This window comes from Xiphias gladius, chromosome 6, assembly GCF_016859285.1.
Source record: "Xiphias gladius isolate SHS-SW01 ecotype Sanya breed wild chromosome 6, ASM1685928v1, whole genome shotgun sequence".
NCBI classification, from domain to species: domain Eukaryota; kingdom Metazoa; phylum Chordata; class Actinopteri; order Istiophoriformes; family Xiphiidae; genus Xiphias; species Xiphias gladius.
The window spans coordinates 2,439,822-2,467,727 of NC_053405.1; the positions used below are offsets into that span (position 1 = coordinate 2,439,822).

Genomic DNA, 27,906 nt, shown 5'->3' on the forward strand with positions numbered 1-27,906 from the left:
GCTAAGCCACGGGGTCGGACTTAAGTTTCACAACTTAAGTCAGAGTCCCTAAAATGTTTTCTTTGCAAACAATCTTATTAAGCGTCCACCTCCACACAGCTGTTATAACAGTTGCCTGCAAACACAGTTTCTGCCACCATATTATATTTCTGCTTCAAACCCAGAACAGAGCTTCGGGTAAAAAGCTCAAACTGGTCCATTAACTGTCGTTATGGTTCCAGTCTGTTGTGGCAACCTGCCCTCTCAATAAACCAGCTGGGAACTGCACTTAAGTCTGAGGTAAGTGCTTTTTCAGACCCTGCCAAACTCCTTTCTCACAGTCTCCCGTAAAAACGTCCTTTCCACTGGTTGACTTGGGTGACAGGAAAGAGGAAAGATCCAATCCTTTGTTCCCACTTGTGTTTTTTTTTTTCCTTTGTCTTCAAAATGGCCTCAAATGGACCAAGACGCATCTTGGACAGAGTCTGGAACTTCCTGATTAGAGTCAATGGGACCGATCGTCAGCATTTCAAGCTGAAGCTCGTCCAAGTGATGCGGAGCCTTCCGAAAATCTTCCCATGAGTCCAGTTACAGATGCTCTGGGAAGAACTTAAGAAACACTAGGAGGAAGGCTGACAGCCAACTCGAGCTGAGGAACCGGATTAGTCAAAGAGGCATCGTGAAAGGACTTAGTGGGTCACCAAAGACGCACTTCAGGACAAACGGAACAAGTTTCTATACAGACTACTGTATGTATCAAAAAACTCACATAAAGCCTTTTGTGGCTCCAGAGGCAGACTCGGGTGACGTCACTTGAGTCAGCTTCGGTTGCGTCTGAAGACTTCAAGTTTGAAAAGGAAAAATAATCTGGGGGTGTGGAGTTGGAAAGAAGTGAGTTTACCAGACCTCTGCAGTTGTAATTTTTGATAGATGGTGTCATGGACACATTTACATCGGTACCAACATCCAGCCCTACTCCCAACAGATAAAAGTCAACACTCGATGGGTCTTGACTGAGGTTACTGATCTACATAAAATCACATTTGAGGATAAGGCTCATGGGTACTCTTACAACATTACGATGGGGGGTATTTCTTTTGTATTAACTCCACACACTCGTGTTTAAAACTCGTGTTTTATCTGCACAGACACCCTCCTGCCAAAATGAGAAAAAAAGAGCGAGAAAGTCATCCAATATTAATTTAAACTGGTTTAAACCAGACCACCAAGAGGCCAGAGGGAAAACAGGAGGACGGCAGGGAGGAAAGGGAAAGAGGACTAAATGACATTGAGACAACAAGAATGAGAATGATGGGGGGGAAGCGCTGGAACCGAAGAGCAGAGATACAACAGAGCCAGACTTCAACGGACCAAACCAAGCGTGCCAATTGTGTGCGTGCCTTTGAGTGTGTGTCAGAGGTGGCGTGGTGAGTTCAGGTGCAGTTCAGCTCTACCCTGGAGTGCAGCCGCAGCGCCTTTAAACTAAGTTAATAGAAAAAGAGAGAAAAAATGAGATCAGAGCAAAGTCCACAGAGACCGAGGGGACGAGCGGAGGAGAGAGAAGAGGAATAACTAATGACCGGACGGTAAATATGTCTCTCATCTGTGAGATCTTCCATTAATAAAACATTAGACTGTCTCCACAGAATGGTACTTTTCATCTATAATTATATATCTGCTCCCCACACTCTGTAGATCTACGGATGGAAGTCCTTTATTTAAGAAGCAATTACAGCCCCTCTACTCGGCTAAAATCACCCCTTCTCCCTCCACAGAATTGAATGGGCATCATGTTCAGGTGTTCGAAGAGGGAGGGAGAGAAGGAATAAATGTTCAGAAATAGAAAGGATCGCATATACAATCGGAGCACGGAGAGAGCACGTTTCAGCCCGCGCTGCAAGCGAAACGCCGTGAATACAGGTATCATCTGTTATCTGCTGCCGTAATGACTGCCCTTGTCTCAGGATCCACAGACAGGGTGAGAGCTGATTGCAGAGCTGAAAGCTGAAGTTGTTCTCACAGATTATGGAACAATACTAAGATGATTCTACAGGCATGCAGGCAATTTTCTGCCCTTTGAAAATAAAATCAAATGTGAAACGACTGCAGTTATTACAATTCATTCCAAAAGGGCCGTGAAGGTCCAACATTTGTCGAGATATTTCACTCGAAACCAAAAATGGCAACCTCGGGGTGGCACTAGAAGAGGGGTCAGGGGTTCACCAACGTCTGAGGGATACACCCTTTGGAAACCTCGGAGGTCTGTACCGACCAATACTTCGCACAAATGTTAAGATATTTCGTAGGAGTTTCATCCGATAGCAAGTGTGTCCGTCCCATGTTTTCCATCTATGCTGAATTGTATGTTTATAGACAAATTTTACGTTTTTGAGTTACTGGCCGAGCAGTTGTGCACTAAGTAAGAGACTGATTAACTTACAATAACAATTCATTGGAATGATTTATTCCCCATTCAATACACTTAAAATACATAGATAATGAACTTTTTTTTTTTTAATGTTTGGGTTAATGCTTCTAGAAAGAGTTCATATCAATACCTTTCCTGTGTTCTGTGAAGAGGAGCATGTTAACACAAAGTCACAGTATTTGCTGATTAATGCATTAATTAGTAGAATTAATGAGCCTGTTAACATAACTGGTTATGTTTAATAAATGATGGTGGTTCTTTGAGGACATCAGTCAGCTACAGAGTGTGAAAACAGCTGAGAGTCATTAAACTTCCATAAAGACGTCTTGTCTCTGTGTGACAGAGGGAATAATGACACTGAGTCAGTCAGTGGAGCAAACACACACACACTGACACACACACATATTCCCATAACACACACACACACACACACACACACACACGCACACCTGCCTCCATACATGCGTCAGTGTAAATCCACACGGCGTGACCAGGAAAAAGCAAGGTAAGGAATTCTAAAAGGCCAACCCGGAAAATGCTTCCACTCAGATAACAAACGTGGCGGGAATGAGGAACAATGGATGGAGAGCGAGAGAGCTAGGAGGAAAAAAAGAAAACAGTCCGAAGAGGCAAAACGCTGACCTTCACAACCAAATGAACAAGAACGTGTAACAAAGCACTTTCCACCACAAGGTATCAGTTGTGTTTATCCTTTGGTTTTCTCTCACACACACACACACACACGGATTCAAATGACACTGCAGAACTGTCACCGGGAGTCTCCCACAACCTGCAGCCTCTACAACTCAGATTCCCATGTTTCCCAACCCAAACTAAATCTACTGGCTATTTATTATGAAAAAAAAGAAGGATATTAATGAACAGTTTGGGAACAAAAACAATTTAATTCTTATGATTTATGAAATTGTGATGAAGCGAAACTTAGGTTTTTCAGTGAAAAGCAACTTGGGAGATGATAGATAGCTCTGTAGAAACTTAGTTTGTTTCAATGTTTTCAAAACAGCGTGCACAGTACAATGCAGCCACTATTAATACTGGCTCAAACTAGTCCCAAGTCAAGATCCTCGAGAACCCAACCAAAATGTGCAGCCATATAAGAGGCCAGAGCCAGCTCATATTTGATGGTGCAACTCAGTTTTTATACATCAGACCCTTGTGACTCCATTCCCAGCGGTGTCGACTCTAATAGACACAGTAGTGGATATGTAGGCGGGAAGCCAGTGAGGGATCACAATCTAGTTGCGACTCCAGGTGGTTGGAAAAAGTTGGCAAAGACAGATAAACAAATAAAAAGATACAAGCAGCACGGCGTGGCTGTGAGCAGGAGTGCGCATTACGTCAGAAACTAAACCATCTGCTCAAAAGTGACACCCAAATGCCCACCGTCATATATCACCGCTTCGGTTTTATCTGAATATCCTGACACATCAAGAGGCCAGAAATCAGCCGCGGGCAGGTGATTTGTCTTCAGTGTCATTTTTAGCCATCAACCAAGGACACCCTCCTCTCCAGCCCGCAGCGGAGCACACACACACTCACTGTGTAAACTCAGACCTGTGTGTTTAACCTCGCCCACCTCCGCGAACCGGCCTGGGGTCGTCATGGCAAAATGTGTCCTGTGTCAGTAAACACGCTTTCGCCGTGTTTGAGTGCGTCTGACGTATCGGACGACCTGCTGGAAGGACTTGAAACACTTTCATGTCACAGTGGAAGGCGTGAGGACATAAATGTTTGGAGGAAGAAATAAACTGAGGTCTCAGGTGTGTGTGTGTGTGTGTAGATGCTGAAGTATCATTCAGTTTTCTGTCTTTTTTCGAGGGCGAAAGCCAACAGAAGGTAGAAAACAGCATTTGACGCCGTTGGGGGCAGAACAGGACAAACTGCTGCACAATAAAAACACTGAACTCCTTTCCCCTTCCGTGCACAGCATCTCTTCTCTTCTAATTCTGAAGTAAAACTGCTCTTCTGGCCAAATCCACACGTAAGAACACATAATCCGGATTTAGTCGAATAAATTCTTCGTCAGCACGAGCTGCCTACAGATGTATCTTGCCTCGTTTCTGTACTGAAGACCCAGGACGTGCCAATGGCTGAGATTCATTTCATATCCCAAATAAAGCAAACATTATCTCAGTCCGCATAGAGTGAGGCCGCAAAGCCACTGCGCTCTACCACAACCTTTAATCGAGATGTCGCTCAGCTGTGTTTGCATGGAGACATTCATTCCGTTAATAATCAGAGAAACAGGCAAACAAACATGAAACTGCACGCTGCATGTAAACACACTGTAAAAGAGAATCTGAGCGAAGGATGAACGTGCGCTTTTGTCACCCAGGATTTTGTAACGCTGACAGGCCAGCAGAGACACTGCCAGGTGCTAGCAGGCCTGATCGTCCTCCTTCATGTAAAAGGAAAAGCTTAAGTGACTCTGACAAATTATTACTCTTCCAAATTTTAAACTCAGAGAGTCTTTGATTATATTTTCTTTGACACTTATTTTTGTTTGTGTGTGCGTTCCTGTTTGACAGTGTGTGTCAGATTTAGCCTTTGTCCCTACACACGCCTGGCTTAACAGGGTCTCTTTTCACCACCAAAAGCTCTCCAGTTGGCAGCACATGGTCCCACACACACACACACACACACACACACACACACACACACACACACACACACACACACACACACACACACACACAGTCCCTCTCTCCCCTCTCTGTACCAGTGGTGCCAAGCACCACGATGCTCTTTTCCTCGGCTCAGATACCAAAACAATGGCTCAGTTGAGAACAGAGGTTTGGTTTATGGTTGTTTTTTTTAAGTGTGTGTGTTTGTAGCTCTGTCAGATCTCATCCCTTTCAATCTGCAGCTGTGTTAGATTTTTTTTTTTTACAGCCCAGTTTATCACTTCCAACACTTCTCCTGGTTGGCTATAAAACCTTCCGTTAGGCCCTCCACACACGATCACCAGTATGAGCTGCGTTCACCACAAGGCCACGCATGCAAAGACAGAGCGTAGCAGAGGCTGACATCGCCGGCCAGCGCCAGGTAGCAGGACGGCGCCATTGTTTCTTTTGTTTTGTTTTCTTTAATCTGCCTATTCTCAAGTCTGAAAGCCCTGTCTGACCACTCACTTTTACTGAAGTCCTCACGTCAAGATCGCGGTACAATTTGAAGCTGACGTTGTTATGCTCCAGCCCCCGTTTTAGAAAAGCGTCTTAAAGCTGAGATCACGACGAAACTGAAAGGGGACTCAACTTTGAGCACAATGGCAAGTTGTAAAATCTGGAGGGCACGAAACGGCGACGCTACCGCCGCTACAAGGCTCATGGTTGAGCTCTCTCCATTGGAGAACTAAATCAGAGGGGGGAGAGACAAACGCCACCACTGCTGCCGAGTGGCAGCTCAACAGTAACAACAGCCTTGAATGTAAAGAGCTGTTGCCGTTTGGCTGTTTTAAAACCCTGTCTTGCCTTGAAGTTAATGAGACAGAACCAGCGCTAGACTACTTCATCTCTGCCAACAAAGACGGAAAATACCACAAACTTGGTTCATCACCTGAGACATCAACATCCCACAAACAGGCCGTAAATTTACTGGATTTTCCTAAATTACCTGAAATCTGAACAAAAAAAAAAAACAAAACAAACAAAACATCTCAAGATGCCAAATGTGATATAATAGTCAAGTGAGTTTAGAATCGATATAGCTAATAGAGCTTTTGTTGCCATGGCAGATGTGAGGTGATGAAGGTGATGGCCACAAACTACATTTATTCATATGGGTTTAGCATTCTGGTGACCTCCAGACCAGGTCTCTTGCGCCCCAATCGGGACAAACTTCGGTTCTTGACAAGGTGCCTCAAAAGATAGTAGCTGCATTTCTGAAACCTGAAGTGGATTTTTATTGTCTCCCGAGAAGAACTGTTTTTTTTAACACAACGAATATATTCAGTTTCCTGTGGATGTTCGCGCTTCGGGGGAGATGAATCCTAATGACCTGGTAATCCACGATCCCACGATCCTCAATGTGAGAACTCTGCAGCCTCCACAGGGAGCCGGCGGAGCCCACTTCACTCACGTCTTCTCATTGTTTTATGGTTGATATTTGGAGGTATGGTGTTTTAGTGCAGCACCGCCTTTTGTTTCTCTCTTACTCTTATTGCTTTAGTGTGAACGGCTCCACCGATCGGCACTTTGTCCCGCCAATGGCAGAGCAGCGTGGGGAGCGTGAAAGCATCCGCGCCGCTCTTCGACCTTTTGGGTGCGTGTGCGGGTCAGTTCCGCTCTGCCCTCGACGCCGGTTTGCTTCAAACCTAAAAATATCATTTTTAGTGTTGGCAGTAAAGCTCTGAATGAAATGCTGGACCGAGCAAACTACAAACTAGAGACAGAAGTAGAAAAATAAATGATCAACTGTTGCTTGCAGGTAATTTTGATCGAATACTTCTATTAAAAAGGTAAAAACAAATAAAAAATGAATTGTAAGCACGAATAATAAATGGACAAAAAATGTTTTCATAGCCTCTCTCATATGCAGATCTTCTTTTTATTAAGACATTACATGAAGATGTGTTGTAATGGCCCTTATAAAGTGCTCATTACCAACACCGCAGTAACATGCAGCTGCACAAATGTGATGCATCAAACCCCGAAACGCATTACTGCCGCCAAGATAAAAACGAGCTGCTATTTTTACAACGCCTCCGGCTGCTGAAATTAAAGCGGTCAAATGACTTGTACCGGAGTCTATCGAGAGACTTCACCGGGCATTAAAATGCAGCGAAGAGGAGGAGGCTGTAAAAAGCCGTGGGGGTTTTATAGGTGTCCATAAATAGGCAGGACAGGGGGCGATACAGGAGAGAACACAGGTCCCTCCTTTCAGAGCCATTGCTTTCCCCCCTTCATTCCTTTTTAAAACATAAAACCTGGTCCCGAGTCACTGCACACGCATCAGGGAGGGGTAGGATTTACAGGTGGAAGCTCAGCTCGCGACGTCTCACTGCAGGAAGAGCGGGAATGCACATTTCAGTTTTCCACTCCATGCTACTCGCTTTGTAAAACAGCTTGGATTTTTAATACGCTGTCCTTCGTATTCCACAGCCGCACACAGACGGTGGGTATTTCAAAGTCATTTTGGACTGAACACATTGAAATCTGGCTTCCCAGAGCCCAACCAAACAAACATAACCTCATTTCTGCCCATGTGGAGAAAGCGTTGAGACAGTTTTTGGACCGTTACACAAGAAAAGGACAAAGGAGAGGATAAAGAAAAGCAACACGCAAAGTCAAAAAGCAAGTAAATAGTCAGGAGGAAAGTAAAACCTCATTTAAAGAAAAAGAGAAAAACATTTATTCTTCCCTTCCTACAATTTGCCTCACTGTTGCAAACAGGCTGCCTTTTTTAATTTTGTCTCCACTTAAAAAACAACAAGGCCTGTTTTTGTTTTGCGAGTGTGTACGTGGCGTTGTGTGCTTATTCTTTTACTGCTGACAAGTAAATCCTCCTGAGCTCGGGGAGAGAAGCCTCTCGGCTCAGCGCAGCGATTCCAAGGCCAATTAGGCAGCCAGTAAAATAAAAGCTTTATTGACAACATCTCTCCCTGATGTTCCGCATCGCCGAGACTCCCGCGTCTCCTCACTCTGTGACCCGAACCTCTCACAGATGTATTCCCAGAACTGCAAACTGCAGTTAGCAGGCCCGACCAGGCGGGTCACCGATTTTTCAGCATCAAAGAATTAGAGGGCTGCATCCTCGCGGTCTCCCAGGATCCTCTGCTCCTGTTTTATTCATCAGTGTTTGCCGTGTTTATTTGTATCGCCTTCTCCTTTCACTGAACGATTTAGCCGCTTCACCCTATTCGTCAATTTAACACAGGCGCTGCGCGGACCTCGGTAATTGACTTTCAATACAGGGACGATAAATCTCACCTCCTCCACGAAACAATAACACTTCAGAGATTAAAGACATTAGCATGCAGTGGGAGCACAAAATATAACACTCAGGTGGTTTTACCAAAATAAAAACATGAAGAAAAAGGAAAAGATATATCACTGAGCTGATAGCCAGCTTTTATTGTGGAGGGACATGATTTTGTGTAAATCGGCAACTTCTTCTTATTATTCACCACGTTTCTCACCTGTTTTCTATCCATTTGCTTCCATCCGTTATCTGCTCTTGTTCCTACAAACCTCACTGGTGTGTTTCCCATGCTGCTGAATTTCCCCCCAAAAAAGCCATATTTACCACTATGTTATACTGAAGGTAAAAGGCGAAGTAATAATCGACTCAAGCCATCAGATGAATGTAGCGGAGGGGAAGTTAAAAGTCTCCCAAAAGGGAAACATTCAAACAGGGTAACGGGACAATAAGCACAGAGCTGTAGCAATAAACACTTTTGTTCCTAATTTAGTCAGAAAAAGTAATTTGATGCAAAGAAACAAAACTGATTTAGGACCTCTGTATCTTACTGCAAATTAAGTACCTCTGAAAAAAACACAACTCAAGGTCCACTTATCAGCTTTTTCCCCAAGCACTCTCACGGTTTCTTCAGAGGTCAGAGGTCGCTCAGTTGCCCGTTGCAGAGTTGAGACAGACAGTCTCTTAAACGTCACCTCGGGACAACTGAGCAAACTCCATCTGCGAAGAAAAGTTTTTTTGTCAAACTTATCTTGACAAGTAAAGACTGAAGTTCAAAAGAAGCAGATATTTGGAAAATTTCAGCCTGTTACCTGCAGAGCTCCCACGGGCTGCTAGTAGAATGAGGAGTAACTTGGATACGAACAAGCTGTACAGTTTAGTGTATGTGTCAACAGATTAGAAAAAAGTAAAAGTAATGACCCAGTGCCGTTCACATCATAAACTATGAGAGGCTGATGTCTCTGCAAGAATCTAAGCTCAGAGTAAGCTCAGCGGTTCGACGCCATCCTGATATTTTATATTCATCCCCTTGTGCTTCACAAGGCCGTTTGATTTGTTTATCTACCCCGAATCGCATTTTCATGGCCAGTGCGTATTGTTATCGTGTCGGAGATGGCTGCGTAACTGACAGACTCAATTTCGGAGACGCTCGTTAGGGCGGCCTAGCCGGCGTGCAGCCCTGCATCACGCCGCACGGAGCCGGAGTGAGGGAGGCCAACTGGCGCCCTGAACCGCAAAGCACGGCAACGCTGACTTTAAAGCTGGATCTCTGTGTTTGTGTGAATACCGCTGTTACTGAGTCCCAAAAATCTTTTTTTTTACTTAAATCAAGTGAAAGAAATTTGAAAACCGAGTGAGAATTCAATCTGTTTCCAATAAAGAATCAACTTGTTTTAACAATACTGTAGAAATGAGTCAATTTTCTTGAAACCAGTGCTGTGATCAGAGGCCAGCCCCTGAACTAGAATCAAGAAAAGTGTGTAAGAAAGTGAGATTTGTGAATACAAAAGCAGACTGAATGACTTGATCAGGTGGAGGACCGGAGGGACAGAATGAAATCAAAGACAGACGGGAAGAGAGAAGCAGCCAAAGGATGTTCTGCCAGTTCACAGCTCCACATTTCCACGTGTGACACACATATCATCCACAGCAGAGAAGGAAGCAGTGGAGAGCTCACACGCAAAAAAGGTCGGTCAAAAGGAGGACGCATGAGTATCTGTGACAAGGACTCGTGACTGCGAACCGCCGCATACAGAACGGCGGAGACCATAAAAATAAGTGGAATGTGGCGGTGTGTCACGTATGAATGAGAGTGAGGACTACGACACCTTCAAAGGGCAAAACCAACGCTCTTCTATGCTCAATGTGCTTTTCAGTCTGAAATTCAGCTTTCGGGACTTTTTTTTCCCCCAAAACAAGAAAAAAATGTAATGCCGGTGGTGTCGGGTAGTTCCACTTCAGTTTACTGAGTCGAGACAGAATGAGCCAGAATGCAGCAGAAGTTGATCTGTACTGAAAACAAGTGAGCTACTCGGGCCGATCGCGGCCTCCTCTGCATTTCGGCAGCGACGTACCTGCCCCGGACCCTGTATGGCTGCCGGATTTGACTGATTTCGAGGGTGCGGAGAGCTAAGAAAGACCGGTTTTGGCAGAGAATCGTCTCCAGTTAGGAGCAGTAGCGACTGGTTTAGGCCGATGCCAGCACCTGGAATTGGACTAGCGTACTTCTGCCGTTTATTCATCTCAGGTCTGGCGGCCAGGCAGGTGGGATTTGGGCTGTTGGACCATGATATTTTGGCTGCCTGGGTTATTAAGAAAATAAAAGCAGGCTTGGTTATAAGTCAACTTTATTATCAATCAATTTGACTGATTCTGACCATTCTTTAAATTTCCACTTCTTATTTATTTCTGGTTCTGTTTCATGTTTTTTGAGTAAGAAATGAAACCAAAAAATGTGTTTTTCCAAGGACTGATTAACAGAGGAAAAATCTGTCTTAACAATCCGAAGCTCTTAGGTATTAGCAACTGTTTCTCAACAACAAAAATGAGTTCTGAACACAGCAATAAACTAAATGCCTGGGTATGATTAGTGCCACGTATCAAACCTCAATCCTTTTTTTTTGGTAGTGCTCAAAAATAGTCAAGTACGGAAAGTTGCATGTAATGGCTCATCAGATTTGGAATCTTGTCTCTGATTAGACGGTTTCTGATTTAAATCTAAATGTTGCCAAATTTAGACCAGATAACACTTGGCACCAGTACTGAACGTTTCCAAACAAATGTTTGGAAACGTTCAAACAAATGCACCAGTACTGAACATTTTCAAACAAATGTTTGAAAATGTTCAGTACTGGCGCCGGCACTGATGTCAAACGGCCCTTTTGACATCGGAGATCGCTTGCAGTCTGCAGGCAGTTCGTGCTGGAAAGTCTGTCGCCACATAACATGCACCATATGTAAGATAGCACACTGTTGCCCCCCCCACAAAAGAAATCCCAAGAAGATAATAAAAAATGAATAAAAGGGCAGAGAAAAGATGGAGGCAACAGTTACTAAAAGCTTGGGGGGACAGACAGAAAAACACAGCACGGTTTCCCTCCCTCCTCTGCCCTTCTCACGGCCGAGCCTCTAACAACAACACATCTCAGTGGCCCCTCTCTCTCCACTCTACAGCATTTACACTCTCGCTCACACACGCATCCACGTTGAAGGCCATTAGAGTCTAAACAGAGCGCTAAGAGTCGAGCTAAACATAAATCTACAAATGAGGCCATTTGGCACAGTTAGCTTGTGGGACCGACGCTGCCATCATCGATCTCCTGGACTCGTCGCGCCACGGCGAGCACGGAGCTGATCAGGGGCTGTCGACGCTACCGCACACCTCAGTGAACACAAACACTTCCCCACTCGTCATTACACGGTCGCTCCGCAAGGCTGGCAATTACTGCTCTGCGTTTCTGTCTGCTGTCTGTCTAGTCTCTCCCTCGCTCTCTCTCTCTCATTGCGTCTGGGCTCCCAGTCATTATCCGGTGCAGCAGCGTTTCATCACCCCCTCGATCACATTGATTGGCTGCCCCCGCTCGCCAATGACGCACCTCTGAAGACACGGAGACACTCAAAGTGCCTGGTGCTCAATTAAAAACTGTGATTGCTATCGACCAGGTGTGTTTGATATGTATGTGTGTGTCATGTGAAACACACACAGTAGGAAGGGAAAATCTGAAGGTAATGAGATGCTCTTTGTCCGGCCTCCGTCATATTTACATGTTACTATCAGTTTGGAGATAAACGAAATAACACTGTAATTCAATTTACCTTCAACACTGTATATCAGAACTGCTATATTTCTTAATTTGCTTAATTTTCCTTCTTTATGCGTGTGTCAATCTACAAAACGGCATTCAGGTGGCCATTTTTAATCGGTTACGACGACAGTTCTACTTTGCTGTCTTTTCGATCGGTGTTAAGCCAACTCTCAATGTCCTCAGCTCAAAGGGCAGAATTCCATCCTTTCCTGGGATGCTTTTAATTTGAAAACGGGTGGGACGTTGAGTTTCATAGACAGGAGCTTCACAGTGATTGAAGGAACAGCGAAGTAAATTAACGGGAGTTAAACTGTGAATGAAAGCAGAGAAACTGTACCGATGAAATTAGAACTGTTGAACTGTACTCGATGCCAAAGTTCGCATTTCAGTAGCACCAATGTAGAGGTATGATTTTGGCTCTCAGTGGTAAACGGAAATTGTACAGATGGAATTTTGTTTAACTGAGGAACTTACTTACTGGTGGATGGACAACCCACGCAGCTCATTATTTTTCACCCTTGTCACCACTGGTCTTTCCACCAGCAGGTATTGACGTAAAACCAGAGGCCGGAGGTGTGTGTGTGTGTGTGTGTGTGTGTGTGTGTGTGTGTGTGTGTGGTGCTACACATCTATCTCTGTGAGGATCTATTTGAGTTTTAGACCTACAGAGCAAAGATATTTTGTCTGGTCTTCACTTCTTCAAGGCTGTATGAAGGGTTTAGACTTGGTTTTATCGTTAGGTAAAGAGGATGATGAAGGTGGTCATACAGAGAACCCTCAACTCGAATTCAGGTCTTTGGATTCTTGTCTAACACTAAATCTCTAAGCGGTGATGAAACGGAGGACGTTGCGTCACATTTGCTTTACCTGACCAAACTCTTAAAATCACAGTCTCAGGGCAGAACGAACCAGCGGTCTCTAGTCTTCTAGTTTACATCTAATTGCATCCCTCATTTACATGAGGGAAAAACAGAGCGCAGCGAGCTACAGGGCTCATCTGCAGATAAAAGACCCGATCTGCCTTATCACAGCTGAGCAGAGCGCTGCATACGATTAGCCCGTTAGCTTCAGCATGAACTCAACATTTCTCCTGGTTACCTGTAGGTAGATAATGACAAGAAGTACATCAGGGATTCATTAGCTTACTGTCATAATTAATGCTGCATGGAGCCGGCAAACAGCTCTCCTCGGGGAAGGGGAAGGCGTCAGGTTGGGAAATGTAGGAGGGCATTCACAATCACACTGTGTCAGATAGTGTTACCCATTGATTAGCGCTATGAGCTCTGTTAGAGCTATTAGGTATCACACCTGATTTAATCAGCCTGGCTACCGGGAGGGAACTGAAATGTGCATGACAACAAGTGGAAGAGGATGAAAGGGAAGACAGCAGGAGAAGTAGAGGAAGAAAGGATGAGGCCGTACAGAAAGATTAAGGAAACGACATCATGGGGAAAACTTTGGGCGAGAACCACCGAGTTCTTTTCCAACTCTGTCGTCCGCTAACTTCATAGAATTCCAAACCGGAGCAGGAAGTATATAGTGGGTTTATCGGAGCTTGCTTGCTGAAACCAGCTTCCTGTTGCAGCTGGACACGGGGTTGATGAGAGACCTAACCATTGGGTAAATGTGCCGAAATACCAAAACTATGACCTGAACAAGGCTAAAAAGTTCCATAGAGTGTTGTGAGTTTGACACTGCAATGACATCTTTCACAATGCACCGACTGTCATGTAAAACATATTTATAAGTGCAGCTTTAAATAACATCTCTAATTGCAAAATCCACGTCAAGTCCAGACCCTGTGGAGTTTTCTGGTAAATAAACAAATGTTGTGTTTACATGCAGTGTTGTGTGTTTATCCTTGAGCTCTAACAAAATTGCTGAGTGCATTTCCTTCCTCATAAAACATTTGCAGAGTGGATTTTTTTTTTTTTTAATATTTCAAATCCAGCTTTGTTTGCCTCCATTTTTACTATCTAGTAGTCTTCTACTTCACTGTTGTGGTTTATTTAGATGACGATGATGATGTGAAGAGGAGACTCCGCTGACACCGTCTCGATTGCATACAAAGGTTTATTACAAAGAGGTACAGCGTCAAGTCGAGCACCTGCAGGTCTGCTCTTGAGAGGATGTGAAGCCAATGAACCGCTCTGGAAATCAGCCTTGACCGCCGACTCTTAAATAAGGCCGTTGTTTTCCTAAGAAATGTCACTAACTTGTGGTTTCAATCACAAAGCATTAACTCCCTTTTCAGACTCGGAGGCATCATCTGAGGTCCCCCCGACCTAGGGCCTCTATGAGAACATATAAATTTAGCTCTGCATATTTAACGTAACACCTCACTGTCTTTGTTGGCGCATTGCTGCATATCCTGGAGTGTTACCAACACCTGTACATCAGTGGAACAGTATGACACCATTGGTAGGACCGCGTATTGCGTGACCCACGTGCGCTCGCGTGCACGTGCGTCTTTGGCTACGTGCATGAGATAAACAGAAAAGGGACCCACTCCTAGAAATACTGCCCCGCTGCACTTCGACAGGTCTAAAACTCCTCAGTGAACCTTTAATCCAACCCCCATTTTGAGCAGTTTTCCAGTCCTTCCTGCCTCACAACATACCTGCATGGCCAAATAGACTCTCACCGACTCAGTGCAATATATACATGTATGACTTTATCAAAATTGACCAGTGAACCCTGATCAATACTATTCCTAGAAGAATATATAACCCTCAGCAGTGTTGTTCCAAACAAAGTACTAAAACAGGGCAAGGCGCACCCGAGTGTCAGCAGCGATGGCGGCTGCAGAACCTCGGCTGCTACTGGTGATATGTGAATGCAGGAATGTGGCATTTCAGGACGCCAGTGCACCAGCCAATCTATTATTCAGGACAAATACAGCCTTGTGCAGCTGCAGGATGGATGGATGGATGGATGGATGGATGGATGGCGGCTCAGCTAGCACACAAACTATAACTAAGAGCATCAGCACAGAAAGCAGAGACAGATGGAAATGAGAAAGGTATTTACCCGAGGCCAGAGCAGTGTGGATGTTATTTATATCATGAGAGGGACCGAACCCACTACCATAAAAGAGATGGGCAGCCAGACAATTAAAGAGAGCAGAGAGGCGGCAGAGGAAGGAGAGGAGAGAACATTGCTCTGCGCCTGACCTATTTAGCAAATGAAGAGCCATAAACACAGCAGATCTGAAGGCACTCTGCAGCAGACAGCCAGGCCTAAAACAGAGCTAACCACCCCGACCCTGTAAAAACGCTAATCAAAGTCTGCAGGGTTCAGAATAGCTTTTTAAGTGGGGCAGGCTGGTTCACAATGCTTTTTAGATTTTGGGCTCGAGTCCTTCTCGTCCTTGTTTAACCCTCTGTTTCTGCTCAGTCTCAAATAAATCATCCAAAAATCCAGCTGCACTGAATGGATACACACAGCTTGCATACTACTGTACAATATGTACTCAGTCTTCTAACTGAGAGATATTGTAAGAGATAAGAAATACGAAGACTGATTCGGTCCAAGGGCAAAGCTGTCCATGTACAGTGAAGACAGCTGCTGGATCCCGCTGAGAGTCAACAGTGAGCCACAAAATGTCTGAATGTTTCTGAGAACTGCAGAGTCAATGAGAAATACAATCATTGATCTGCTGCTCCCAGAGTTCATGCAGCAGTTCATGGGTTATAGGATGGAGGGTGTAGCTTTGCCGTCAACACACAGGAGTCCAAATGCACCTAATGATTCTTGTGACATAAAAATTCAGACTTTGGCAAAGGCTTTGGTGTTTAAAGGCTAATTCTGGTTTATTGAAAAATGGATTTCGATTTTAGTTTAGGTAATCGTTTCTATCACTAATGGTCACATTGTACTCGCTCCAGTTTTAGGGCTGTCAACCAATTTTCTAAATTCAATTATATAATGAAATAGTAAAAAAAACCATACACTCGATTGTTAAAATTAATATTTGATTGTGAAAAAACAGCAGCACTACTTTGGCCGTCTGCCATGGCGAGTTCGTTCGTGGGTCTGGGCCACTGTGCTAAGTGCACTGCATGATGGACAGGAGTCCCACGTCACTTTCGCTGATTGAAGATGAAATGTAGGTCGAGCTCAAACAAGGGGAAAATTCAACAACAACCGTGTGGTAACAATGGCGCAGAGGTCACAACCCAATTTGGCCGCAGAGAGAGTCATCTGCCCTCTAAACAATCCAAAAAGTCTTGTTTGGAAATACTTCGGACTTTGGTCAGTTGATGACAAAACTCCGGAACCTCAACCAAGTAGTTGTGTCTCTGGTTTTGGTTTGCTCTCTCATGGACATTAAGCGCAAAAACAGATGCTTGAGCGTCTCGAACTTATGTGCTTTTTTTAGAGGAAATAATCAAACGTCATCATTATCAAACTACCAAATCCACGATGATGACGCATGAGCAGGTCACAGCACATCATTAAAACCCAACCTGCTTCCACAGGATACTTCTGTTAGAAGACTAACACATCCAGTATGACCTAAACGTGGTAAACGGTGAAGAAGAGGAGACACTTGGGGCAGGTGGGTTTCATGCAGGGTTAGTTTTTGAAAGAGGGGTTCGGCTGGACTGGAGCTGGATGATCAGAGTATATCAGCTCAGCAGCAGGCACAGCAGCAGATCATCGGACCGATCAGCAGCCTGCAGGCAGTGAGGCTGTGAGATGTACATTATTTACTGCTATTGACAGAGCTCTATATTTGTGGATTTTATACAAGAGTAAATGTAAGGATCAGTTCACCTAAATAACTTGCAGAGATTTCCAAGGCCTATATCTTAAAACCTGGACAAATAAAACCAAAACTCTCTACGTGGACAGATACCACCAGAGGAAAGAATGCTTGTTTGCTAAACCGATCCTTTAACTGTTGAACTGACAGAACTGTGAAATACCCTTTATCTGCTTACAGCTCCCTCACTCCTGTCGTGCACCGCACTGTGGAATAATAGAGCCTGTCAACACCGCACTCAAAAATATAACATTTTTAGTATGCAGTCTGGCACTAGACTAGACTGGCGCAAGTACACTTAACGTTATCACTTTTCACTGTGAATGCACAACAAACCCGAGGCACAGTCAGAAATAGCAGCTGGGACTAATAAGCACCTGGAGCCCATTACACAAAAACAATTTGCAAGCTTACACGCAGGTTGCAAATAGTAGCAGCCTCATTTTTCACAATCGACTGTTGTGCGCACGTTGCAGATACATCTATGAGTCCTACAGGGCTCTTGCAAGCTCACGCATAGGAGCAAGGCATACCAATTCTTTTTCTTTTTTTTTTGATCAGTGAAAGATGTTAACAGGAGAGAAAACGATTCCATGTTGGAAATCGCAGCCAACACGTTGCAACATGTGGCGAAATAAGCCCCAAGGCAGCAACAAGCCAAACGAGACAACCACTTCAGGCCCTTCGCTTCCCTGGACCACCCTAACACACACCAGGCTTTAGTGTCAGTGTGATGGTTGGAGATGTTTGTACATCTTCAAGCCAGAAATCTAGTTCATGCCACAGCACAATTCTGTAATCAGAGAGGACTAGACAACTTGGACTCAAGCATAGGAGGGCTCAGAATCTGTAAATCAAATGCACAACGCCAACATGCAACGCAGACCAGACACTCAAGACCAATACAACACACATACACAAAATACGGCCTAAGCAGCGCAGCCCACACTGGGTACTGGATACATACTTACGTCCAACGTCAGGTTTTGCAGCCGAAACTGACACAATGCTACGTTTCTGTTCTGTTAATTTGGTTTTCATGAAAAGCACTGTCCTGTGGATTGCAATCCAGCTGATAAGCCGCCAGAAAGAGAACCCCAACAACCACGTGATATTTTCGATCCTGCTGGGGCAGCACTCACCTGAAGCTGCTGCTGCTCCAGGAGGCTGGGGCCCCACGGCGGGCTGTTGAACCCCAGGGGTCGGTGGTACAGGCCTGGGCCAGGATTTTGCCGCAGGAGGGCCAACTCTCACCACCCCGACGTACTCCACAAAGGTCCCTGGAAAGTCTCCCTTCTCCTTGGTCCTCTCATTGGTGCCGTGCAGCCAGCCTTTGGGGCTCCGCTCGTCACCCTCCTGGTACTCCAGCCCCGCTGTCGCCATCAGTGAGGCCTTGGGGACGGTGAGCAGGTCGCCCGGCTGGAGGGTTATGTCATCGCCACGTTCCCGCTTGTACTCGAAGAGCGCCCGGTACTGGAAACTGTCAGACGCCATGGCCACGGGAGTTCATAGGGTGATTTCGGAACCACAAATACAGATGTCGCCTGAGATTCTGCCGCGTTAGAAGTAAATTAAACGCTCTGAAGAACACCAGACGGAAACTCTGTTGGTTAAAAATCCCTGAGTCGAAACTAAAACCCAACCTAAACCTGGGAAACCTGTGATACCGCCTGAGATTTGCTGTGTCGTGCTGACTTGGATGACACGGTGGAAATGATAAAAATCTGGTCCCTGAGGTGGAATTTGAAACCTGTTTTGTTCTACAACTTCCTGACGAGCAGGTCCAACTTTCTTAATCCAGAATCACAAGTCCTCCAAGTACAATAAAACTGAACTGAACGGCTGATCGGTCTTTGCTTTAGTCCTGCAAATTTTGGTTAAATGTCCGTGAAGTTCTTTAAAAATCCACAGTATGAACCCAGACTTCAGTCACAGCTCTACAGTCTGAGGCCTGCAGGCTTTAGTGATCCAAATGAACCAACCGGCTGACCAGCCCCCACACTGTCCCTGCCATAAGGATAGAAGAGAAAGGGTTGGGGTGGGCTGGATGGTCCGGGAACCGGAGGGGGGCGAGGTTTTTCTAGGACGGGGTGACCTCCAGACGATGCCCCGCAGCTTCTGCAGGTTCTTCCGATATTACGGAGAAAGTGCACAGAGCCTATACCGAGCCTACCGTCAAGTCAGACACCCTTCACACACAGACCTACACACTCTCACACACACACACACACACACACACACCTGAGGAAATCCACTGCAGTGCAGAATTTGGCTTCTTATTCAGAGTGCCCCTGTGTGCACTCTTCTGTATGAAATCCTGTGCAGCCTCCCGAAGCTCCTGCAAACTTGAAACGAAGTTATAATGTCAGCATCACACACTTTTATCCAGTTATTGGGATTTAAAGCAAGGACACATTGATACGGCTCAGGCCTGAGAGTATTTCTGCATGTCAGGGATAAATATGGGGCAGAGCGTGATTTGATGAAAATTCTGAAAATCATTTAAATGCAGTGAAAACAGCCCCGGCGCCTCCGTTTTGCAGGCTGAAAGAGAGACGCTGGGACTATCAGTTACAACAAGCGTGACTAGGCGAATATGAAGTTCAGACAGGCAGCGTGCGCGACCGTCTGTCCCGCTGTCTGCTGCCCGCAAACTCACCGCTAGAGCCGCGCGGGCGAGCTCGTCTCCTCCACCGACGCCCCGGCGCGCGAACCGTCCGCTTCGGCACTACCCGGACCCCGCAGACCGAGCCCAGACGTCCGTGAAGCCCCGTCAGGATAATTGGATGGCGTGGCCGGTCCAGCAGACAGGCAGCCTGCTCGGTGCCGTGGTGAGTGGCGGTGCTGATGTCAGTAAACCCCTCCTCCCTCCTCCTCCTCCTCCTCCTCCTCCTCCTGCCGTCTGCAAATTATGCCAGCCGGCGGCGGAGACGGGACGGGACGGGACGCCGTGGCGCACCGCCGCCGCGGCTGCAGCCAAACCCCGCTTGACCCGGTTTCTGCCGCATCTGTGGTCGGGTTTTCTTCATCTGAACTGGTGCTAATGTGTCACGGAGGCAGGAGGTCGGATGGGAGCATCGGATGCCGAGAGGCTGCAGAGGTGATGGGTTATGTAACAACTGTGTGACCTGCAAAAGAGTCGCCGCGTGCATCCCGGTACACCGGGATCGCGCGTTAGGGAAAAAACAAATAGACACGATAGGGCAGAGAAGGGAGAGAGTCCGGCGCGCACGTGACGCAGCAGTCTGCCGCCGTCTGCTGCTGCGTCACCAGGTGCGCACATCTTCGGCGCGGGGCTGCGGGGCGCGTCCAGGTAGAAAGCGCGGCGGGAGGGAGCGGTGCGAACGGCAGAATCCCCCTGCCTCCGGTTGGCTGCACGACGAAGCCAAAGGAGGACCACGAGACATTTGGACACGAAGGAGACAAGACCACAAGTGTCAGATCAAGTTTTCATGCGGCACCTGTCAAAATGAGGCCCAGTGTGCTTCATTCATTCACCGTATTGTCCCTTTTTGTGGCTTTCAGTGTGGGACACCTGGTGGATTCTGTCCCCTTGTCCTTCGTGTTCAGATCTGTCGAAAACATAAGACACTTACCTGTTTTTTTTTTATTGTTACTAAAAATTATAACAAATTTAATACATTTATATATTTTTAAATGCAATGCATTTGGGATCCACAGGGGAGTAGGGGTCTTAAATGCATACTACAGAAATGCCAAACCCCAGCTTGAGTCTGGCGGGGGGGACTTTTATTACAAGGCCTATGAGGGCAAATGTATTTTACAGGGGAAACCGAGATTCGGACGTGTTAAGACTGACACTAGAGTAAAATAATAGTAGAAAGGGGACATGAAGAAGAGCAGAGTAATGTAACATGCACAAAAACCAAACCAAATAAGATAAAAACGGTTAATGACGAATGAAATACTTTTTTCCATTATAAAAATAAACTATAAGTAGTGATTTTAAATATGTTGGGGGGGTTACAGAGGTGATGTGGCCTGACCGTCAACTGTATCGCTGAGGGTGAGATGCTCTGAGTTTTCGTAAGTGCACACCGTCAGTGTTTGGACTTTTGTTTTTTTGGTTCTTTTTATTCTGCACACCAGCAAACTGGACCTGGAGCCGCTGGCTGGACTAACCCGCCAGTTGGCCCTGGGACAAATTGAGTCGCCGGGCCCCTCTGAATGGCTAGGAGCCAAACATCTTTCCGGCGTCTCCAAAATCTCCATATGCTCCGCAAACATAGTCTGGGTTAAGTTAAATCTCTTTTTGGGTGGGCTTTTTTTTTTTTTTAATTTCCCATGTGTTTTGGGAATGACAGGAATATAAATAAAGATGCTATTTTCATCTCGTACATTTTCAAACCAGGCACACACGATCAGACTCTCTGGATGTTATTAGGAATGTGGAGCCTACGTCCCCATGCAGAATAAAAATAAGATAATTAAACCCAAGGCATAAATTCTTGTCAGGCGAATCTGCATGGAAAGACAAAAGCAAAACCTTGGAGGAAGAAGCCAGTCTGGCGTTTGTTTAGCAAGCGTGAGACGAGGTACTCAAACTGTGGTACTCTCAAAGTCTTGTCTCTCCCCCGTCTTCCGGTCCTTTCGCCAGGCAGTTGCGCTCTGGACGTATCTCTGCATCGGCCGCACAGAGATGAGTTTTAGTTAGATTAGTATTGTATACTTGTATCATAACTGTAGAAAATGAAGTGTTTCATGTAAAAAAAAGGGCAGCAATAAAACCAACTTAACAGTTTGTCGTGAAATAAAAATCTAACCTGCAGTATATGAAAAGAAGGGATCAGGCATAAAAACTATTGTTCAGAACAGCTGGAGAATTCTTGTAATAAAATCAGGCCTTGAGCACGTGGCCCTAGGGCTCACTTTTCTCTCTCCCTATGTGAATAGCTACTCTGTGCCTTATATATATTATTTTCGGAGTTATTTAGGCTCAGAAATGCCATCAAGCCGCACGCCAGTCCCACTTTACTCACCGTAGGACGACGGACTTTATGAAAGAAAAGGTTTAGGGTTTGTTTTTTGTTTTCGTTCCTTCCTGTAGGTCCACATCTTCATGGTTGTAGAAAATACGAGGAGATATGTCAGTGTTCCAGGGATGTAAGAGCCAGATTAACTGGATATTCTGAGCCTTAGCTCTGTCAAAAAATATATTCACACTGTAACATTCCCATGGATTTATTTTCCCATTCCTGTGTATTTGATGATTTAGCCACCAGGTTTCCCAAGCCCCATTTTTAGCCCCCATCGGCGGACATTTTGGCAACCCTGCACCCTGACATGCAGTTCCTGATCGCATGAACGCGTAGACGATAATCCACTAGATCAGTTTACTAGAAAAGCTCTGAAGGCGAGATCTAACGTTACAAGGAGCACTTTTTCCTTACGTGATTTCTTAGCAGATGCACAGACGTGTGTCCTTGATGGACAGTGGATGCTGCTGTCGCTGGACAAAGTAAGTCTCTGACGTCTGTTTGTCCAAAGTCGTCTGTTATGATTCTGAAGATTCGCGCGCATCACATGGTTCTCCAGAATGACTGTCGTGACCGCGCCGTCCACCCCCCCTCTGTCTTTTTAGTGCACTATTAAATCGGTCCTTCATCTCTCTCAGACGTGTGACATTTAATCTTACAAGCCGCCGTGTATGCAAATGTAAAGCGACAGAAATCAATAAGGAACGAGCTGAGAAATCGAGGAGATGTAATTGGCACAACACAGGCCCTATTCTCGTGCTCGCGTCTCGGTGTCAGACGGGGACGATTGTCTTCTTCCTTGTGGCTCTCGAGCTCTCGTCTTCCTCTTTTGTCTTATCTCCCGTAGCCGCGTGCCAGTCAAAAGGGAAGACGATCTCTATGAGAGGAAGGTGTGACTTCCCGGAGGAGACGGAGGCTATAGCTGCCCTAGATTAAATGTGTCAGATTATACGGGCATCATCATCCTCCATCACGCTGGGAGTGTGCAATTACTCCCACATATGCAAACAGTCTGTGTCCACGCAGCGCTGTTCCCATGGAGGCAGGAGTGAATGTTTGCTGTAGGCCGTCAGGACTGAGAGCACGTCACGGCCGGCTGATCGGCGGTTGTCCGTCCTCGTGGCGGCTGACTGGTTGGATACAGAAATCCCCCTAGCCCGCTGTACGTTGCCTGACTCAAGCAGAGTCAGAGGAAAAGGTTAGGCTGGGATCTGATCCCCTTTTCCTCTGAGGAATGCTTGTGAGAATCCAGGCTTTTCAGCATTTTTGTGCCTGGCTGTATAACTATAGGCTCCACTAAAACACTGACACTCGGCTCCCGAACTCATCATGCAACTGTCCCGGCCAAATACCAGAGTTCCCTTGAAATGCCTTTATTACAGTAATATAACTGGATGGTATTTTCGGCCGCAGCAGTTACTTCCGGCATGTGGCAAAATGGTTTTTAGGATAAGTATGAACGAAGCTGGGTGGAAACGAAAACCGCAGAGATCCGAAAATAGAACTGAAACGTCTGGATTCTGTCCCCGAGAAAAGAAAGGCTCCCTCAAACACATTTAACTCTTCGCTCCAGATTTGTGCTAGCTGTTTCATGCTAGCTTACGCTATGGCAGCGACAAGCGGCAGTGCTCGGTACACCGCTGTCGCAGTTGCACGCCGTCCACTTGCATCATCTCTCTGCACCTGGATTTTTTAAACGTTAGCCTATGTTCACTTACACTGACGTGTGTGTAAGCGGATGCTAATTGGCTGGACACTAACTAGGGTGCAGTTGTTTTTAATTGTACATGGTTCCTGTTAAACAAGCTGAATTAAAGATCCTCTGTGTCTTGTTTTCCTAAAATTCCTTCTTGTTCCACCTTTTTCCGTGCTCATTCCTAAATTTCCTTCTGTGCTCTCTCCCCTGAGCATACCCAGTGTTATAAGCCTCTCTCGTCCTCTCCGTCTTGACTCCCTGTTTAAATGAAGGCGTGCTGGCACCATGACAACACTGGTCGGTTGGGAGTAATGAACATTTACACTCGTCTGCTCTGCAGGACTCTGCAGTTTTTCCCATGAGCAGAAATTCATTCGGTTCAAATCATTATTATTTGTTGCCGGTCTTCGCCTTTAAATACGTAGAAATCGTGCTCTGAAACTCAGTTGCGAGCCGTGCTGGGTCTCAAAGTTGAAACAGAGGATTTGTGAGACGTGGCACAATTCCAAAATCTGCAGGCTCTTTTTCAATCAATCCCTTTCAAATAAAAAATAAAAAAGGCAAAAAGAAGAACGAGTGGAAATTGTTGTCTTCTTCTTCCTCCGTTACCAGTGTCTGTTCGTCAAGACAGATGCACCATTAACACAGACGGCAAAACAAATGATTGTACTGTTATTGAGGACCTTGCAGTTGAATTAAGTTCAAATGAATGAATGAATGAATGAACCCATCCATTCCACTCTAAAAGAAACTGAAATGAGGGAAAATAACCTGCTCTAATAGCGAATTCAAGCTGCACTTTCCTCATGAAATCCGGCGCTGGGTTACAGGACAGTCGGTTGATGCACCTGAACGTGACTTTGCTCCGCAGACTTGCTTTTTGACCACACACCGTTTGTACTCATCCTGCTCTGTACTTATTACCTCGAGACCGTGACATCATGTCCTCTCTGGTGCTCAGTGCGGCGTAACGGCGTTGGACAGAGGGCGAATCCTCCCTCACTGGTTTTTTTTGCTACTTATTGTCATTGGCTCGGTCAGAAACGGAAGCCGAAGCTGAATCTGAGTTCACACAGGCTGACTGCGCGTGCGTGAGACGGCAGCACTTGTGCGCGGCCTTTGCCAAACCGCCGCGACCCCGCGGTTCGAACCTGTCTGCACGTGGAAGCGTGCCCTCGTCAGCGTGAGCGAGCGCACGCCGCAACCCCACTGCCAGCGCGTTTGGCATCTATAACGACATGTATTCACAGACGCACCAATGCCCCGCAGATCCACACACACACACACACACACGCTCACCTCATTTATATAACCCTTCTCTGTGCCGTGTTAGGACGAGCTCCAGTGAGCAGCAGGGGTCAAGAGCTCATTGGTGGCCCCGGAGCGCTTCCTCCGTCATGAGCTTGCTCGGCACGTCGCTCCTCTGCTACGCCTGGAGAAACTCACCAGATAAGACCTCGCTATGTTGTCAATTCAATTACTCCTTATATTACTGCAGGGAACATTTGTTTTCCTTATCGCAGGCAAACATGCGTTTTGAATTTGCAGAGGGCTGGAGAAGGGAGCAGGGAGGATGTAAATGTTCAGAAACACCTGGTTTAGTGTGAAAACCTCAAGGCAGGTTTGGTCGCAATTTGAGACGAACAGCTGGAGGATTACTGAGTTTAATCTGTGGGATGTTGTGTAAATGTTGCAGAAGGCTGCGAGTGCAGACCAAAGTGTCCAACTATAGCACAGGTTTGCTTAATGGCGGACACGGACATGTTTTATACTCTCTGATACACGCATCATCGAGGAATAATCTGGTTTCTTACATGTTTTTGTAGTTTTGGCCCTTATTTCCATGCATTATGAGAACATTGTGCGTAGCGGGGCAGCTGGTGGGATCCAGCCACACAGCGACATGACTGAAACAAGTCCAGCAGGGCGAGCAACACAAGCAATCATCCACTTGCAGGTTGTAAACAGGTTGTAAACAAATGAACAGCTTTAACCAGAAGATCTAAACCAATTTTTAGCTCTGACTGCCTGACATGTAGGTAATCGTCCCACAGTTCAAAGGAAAAGTGTGTGTGCGCAGCTACGCTAAGTGCAGTAGGTCAAAGTTGCAGCAGGGGGGCGATCTTCTGTGGATGTTTACAATGCACAGTTTGGGAGATTAATTTACCGTCTGCTGTTTGGGATCTTGAATGCAACACACTTCTGAAGGTGCTACATCTGGATGGAGTTTCATTCGGGCGTTGTTTTAGAATGAAAAGCTGCGACCCACATTTACCTGTTGCTGGAGCAGAAGACCAGCTGGCCAAAGTGCGAAGTCAGTGCACAGCACGTGGCGGCGAGGCTTCCGGGTTTGATACCGGTGTGCTCGTATGGACACCAAAGGCAAAGCCCCTGGTCACTGGCCGAATATCTGACAGGCAGCGCCATAACCCCACGGTGTCCCTCAGAAGTACTGGGCGGATGGATACACTGTTGTTTGTCAAGAATTAGTTCCAGTATCTAACTCCCCCCTTAAACCACACATAATACCTTCTACATTTCTGTTCATTTATGGATTAAACAAACATCTGTAGTCGCTAGCTAGCTAAGTAGCCATAAAGCTAATGCTAGATGATGATGATGTCTAGCTGCTAGACTCAGATACAGACTGAAGTATTCAGACCCTGTGCTTAAGTAAAAGTACCAATAAATACTCCATTACAAGTCCTGCATGAAAAAAACCTACTTAAGTAAACGTGCATAAGCATTAGCAGCAAAAGGTAGTTAAAGTACTAAAGTAGAAGTACTGGTTTGGTCCCTCTGACTGATCTATTATTGTAGATGAGATCATTAGATGATTAATACTGAAGCACCAGGGTGTAGCAGCACGTTCCTGTCGTAGCTGCTGGAGCTGGAGCTGGTTTGAACTACTTTATATACAGGTTTACACACAGGGACACCAGCCAGATCTGAGGGCTCGTGAGAAGATTAATGAGAGAGGACAGAAGATAAGGCAAAGTTCTGATCCACAGATGTGTTTCCAGCTCTTGGACTTAATCTCGCCTAGGGCACCAGAATGGCTAGAGCTTGGACGTGCCACATGTCATTCCGCCAGTTTTTAATGGAGTTTATTTTTTTAAAACTTTTTTACAGAAAAACCGGAGAATGACTGAAATGAAAACAGACATCTGCCAAAAGCTGGACTCCTGAGAGCAGCGTCGTCTGCACGCATCCCACCAACCCTCCTCTCCATGTGATTTATGTCTGTAACATGAGATTAGACTGGCATGGAAATGTCTCTTCATATCACCGCAGCTTCCAGGTGACCCACTTATACCACATGATTGAAGTATCAGGATGAACAGCTCTACTGACCCGCAGGAACTTCACACGTCCTCAAACTGGAGGAAAACTGATTCGCCCCACGTATGTATATGTATGTTTGATATTTCGTTTAAATATGCAGCGGTATGTAGCGTGTCTGTTCCCAGAGGCGTGAAGCATTCTCTACACCTGGTCGACGACGCTGGATCTCAATTTTGAAGGAAAAGCACCTGCCCCTGGAGAACGGCAGCCACCCGAGGAGCGTTGAAGTGGAAATACGAGTGAAAAGTGCTCCTTGAAATTGGCACAAATTCCCAACCAGCATCGCAATTTTCCTCCTTCCTTAAATCCCCCAACGTCCGCCTCCTCGCCGGCCAAATCGCAAACAGCAGCGTGGAGGTTTAGTACAGAGTGTGATCCGGAGAGGAGAGAGCGGACAAGAGGAGAGAGGAACAGATGGATGCAGAGCTGGAAGAAGGTGACGAGAGGGTCGAGAGGATGAGAGGAGGATGGAGAGGAGCAGAGAGGATGCAGATGTTGGAAGAAGAGGGGGGAGGTGGAGAGTTTTATGTCTACATTTGATTTAGCAAAAGGAAGTGAACTCCACTATCGGGCCTTAAACTCACAGTATGAAACAACATCTCTATACTTGATCCACGAGCTGCAAAAAAAAAAAAAGAGATGAAAAACCAGTCAAGGGAGTCAAGTCACAAAAAGCCAAGACAATTACAACATCAGTGATTGACAAAATTAAATGGGAAATGTATCTGAAGCTCCACAGAATACAGCAGAAGCTTATAATTAACACTGGAACAATAGCTGGAAGGAAATAAAGGAAGCAAAATACTCGTCAACGTGACAGGTTCAGCTGGAGGACAATAACCAGTCCAAATGTCCTATCATAACTAAAAATCATTTAATTGATAATCAATATTTTAAAAAAAAGACAAATATCAAAACAACTGAATGCTTCTAGTTTACTTTACCATATT

At 45.7% G+C, this 27,906-nt stretch overlaps 1 protein-coding gene across 1 annotated transcript; it reads right to left on the reverse strand.

Moving 5' to 3' along the window:
• Positions 1-2,683: 2,683 nt before the first annotated feature.
• On the reverse strand, positions 2,684-18,412 carry LOC120790673 (phosphatidylinositol 3-kinase regulatory subunit alpha-like). Its single transcript, XM_040128455.1, has 2 exons — positions 18,061-18,412; positions 2,684-2,739 (listed from the first exon to the last, which is right to left on the reverse strand). The coding sequence occupies exons 1-2, from the start codon at positions 18,410-18,412 to the stop codon at positions 2,684-2,686; spliced, it is 408 nt and encodes a 135-aa protein (XP_039984389.1).
• Between the last annotated feature and the right edge of the window lie 9,494 nt (positions 18,413-27,906).

Bases quoted from the DNA above. Each gene is read 5' to 3' on its own strand.
- LOC120790673 (XM_040128455.1), bottom strand. From the start codon at position 18,412: ATGGCGTCTGACAGTTTCCAGTACCGGGCGCTCTTCGAGTACAAGCGG. The intron at 2,740-18,060 runs GTGAGTGCTGCC...TCTGTCACACAG, and splicing joins TGGAGCAGCAGCAGCTTCAG to AGACAAGACGTCTTTATGGA.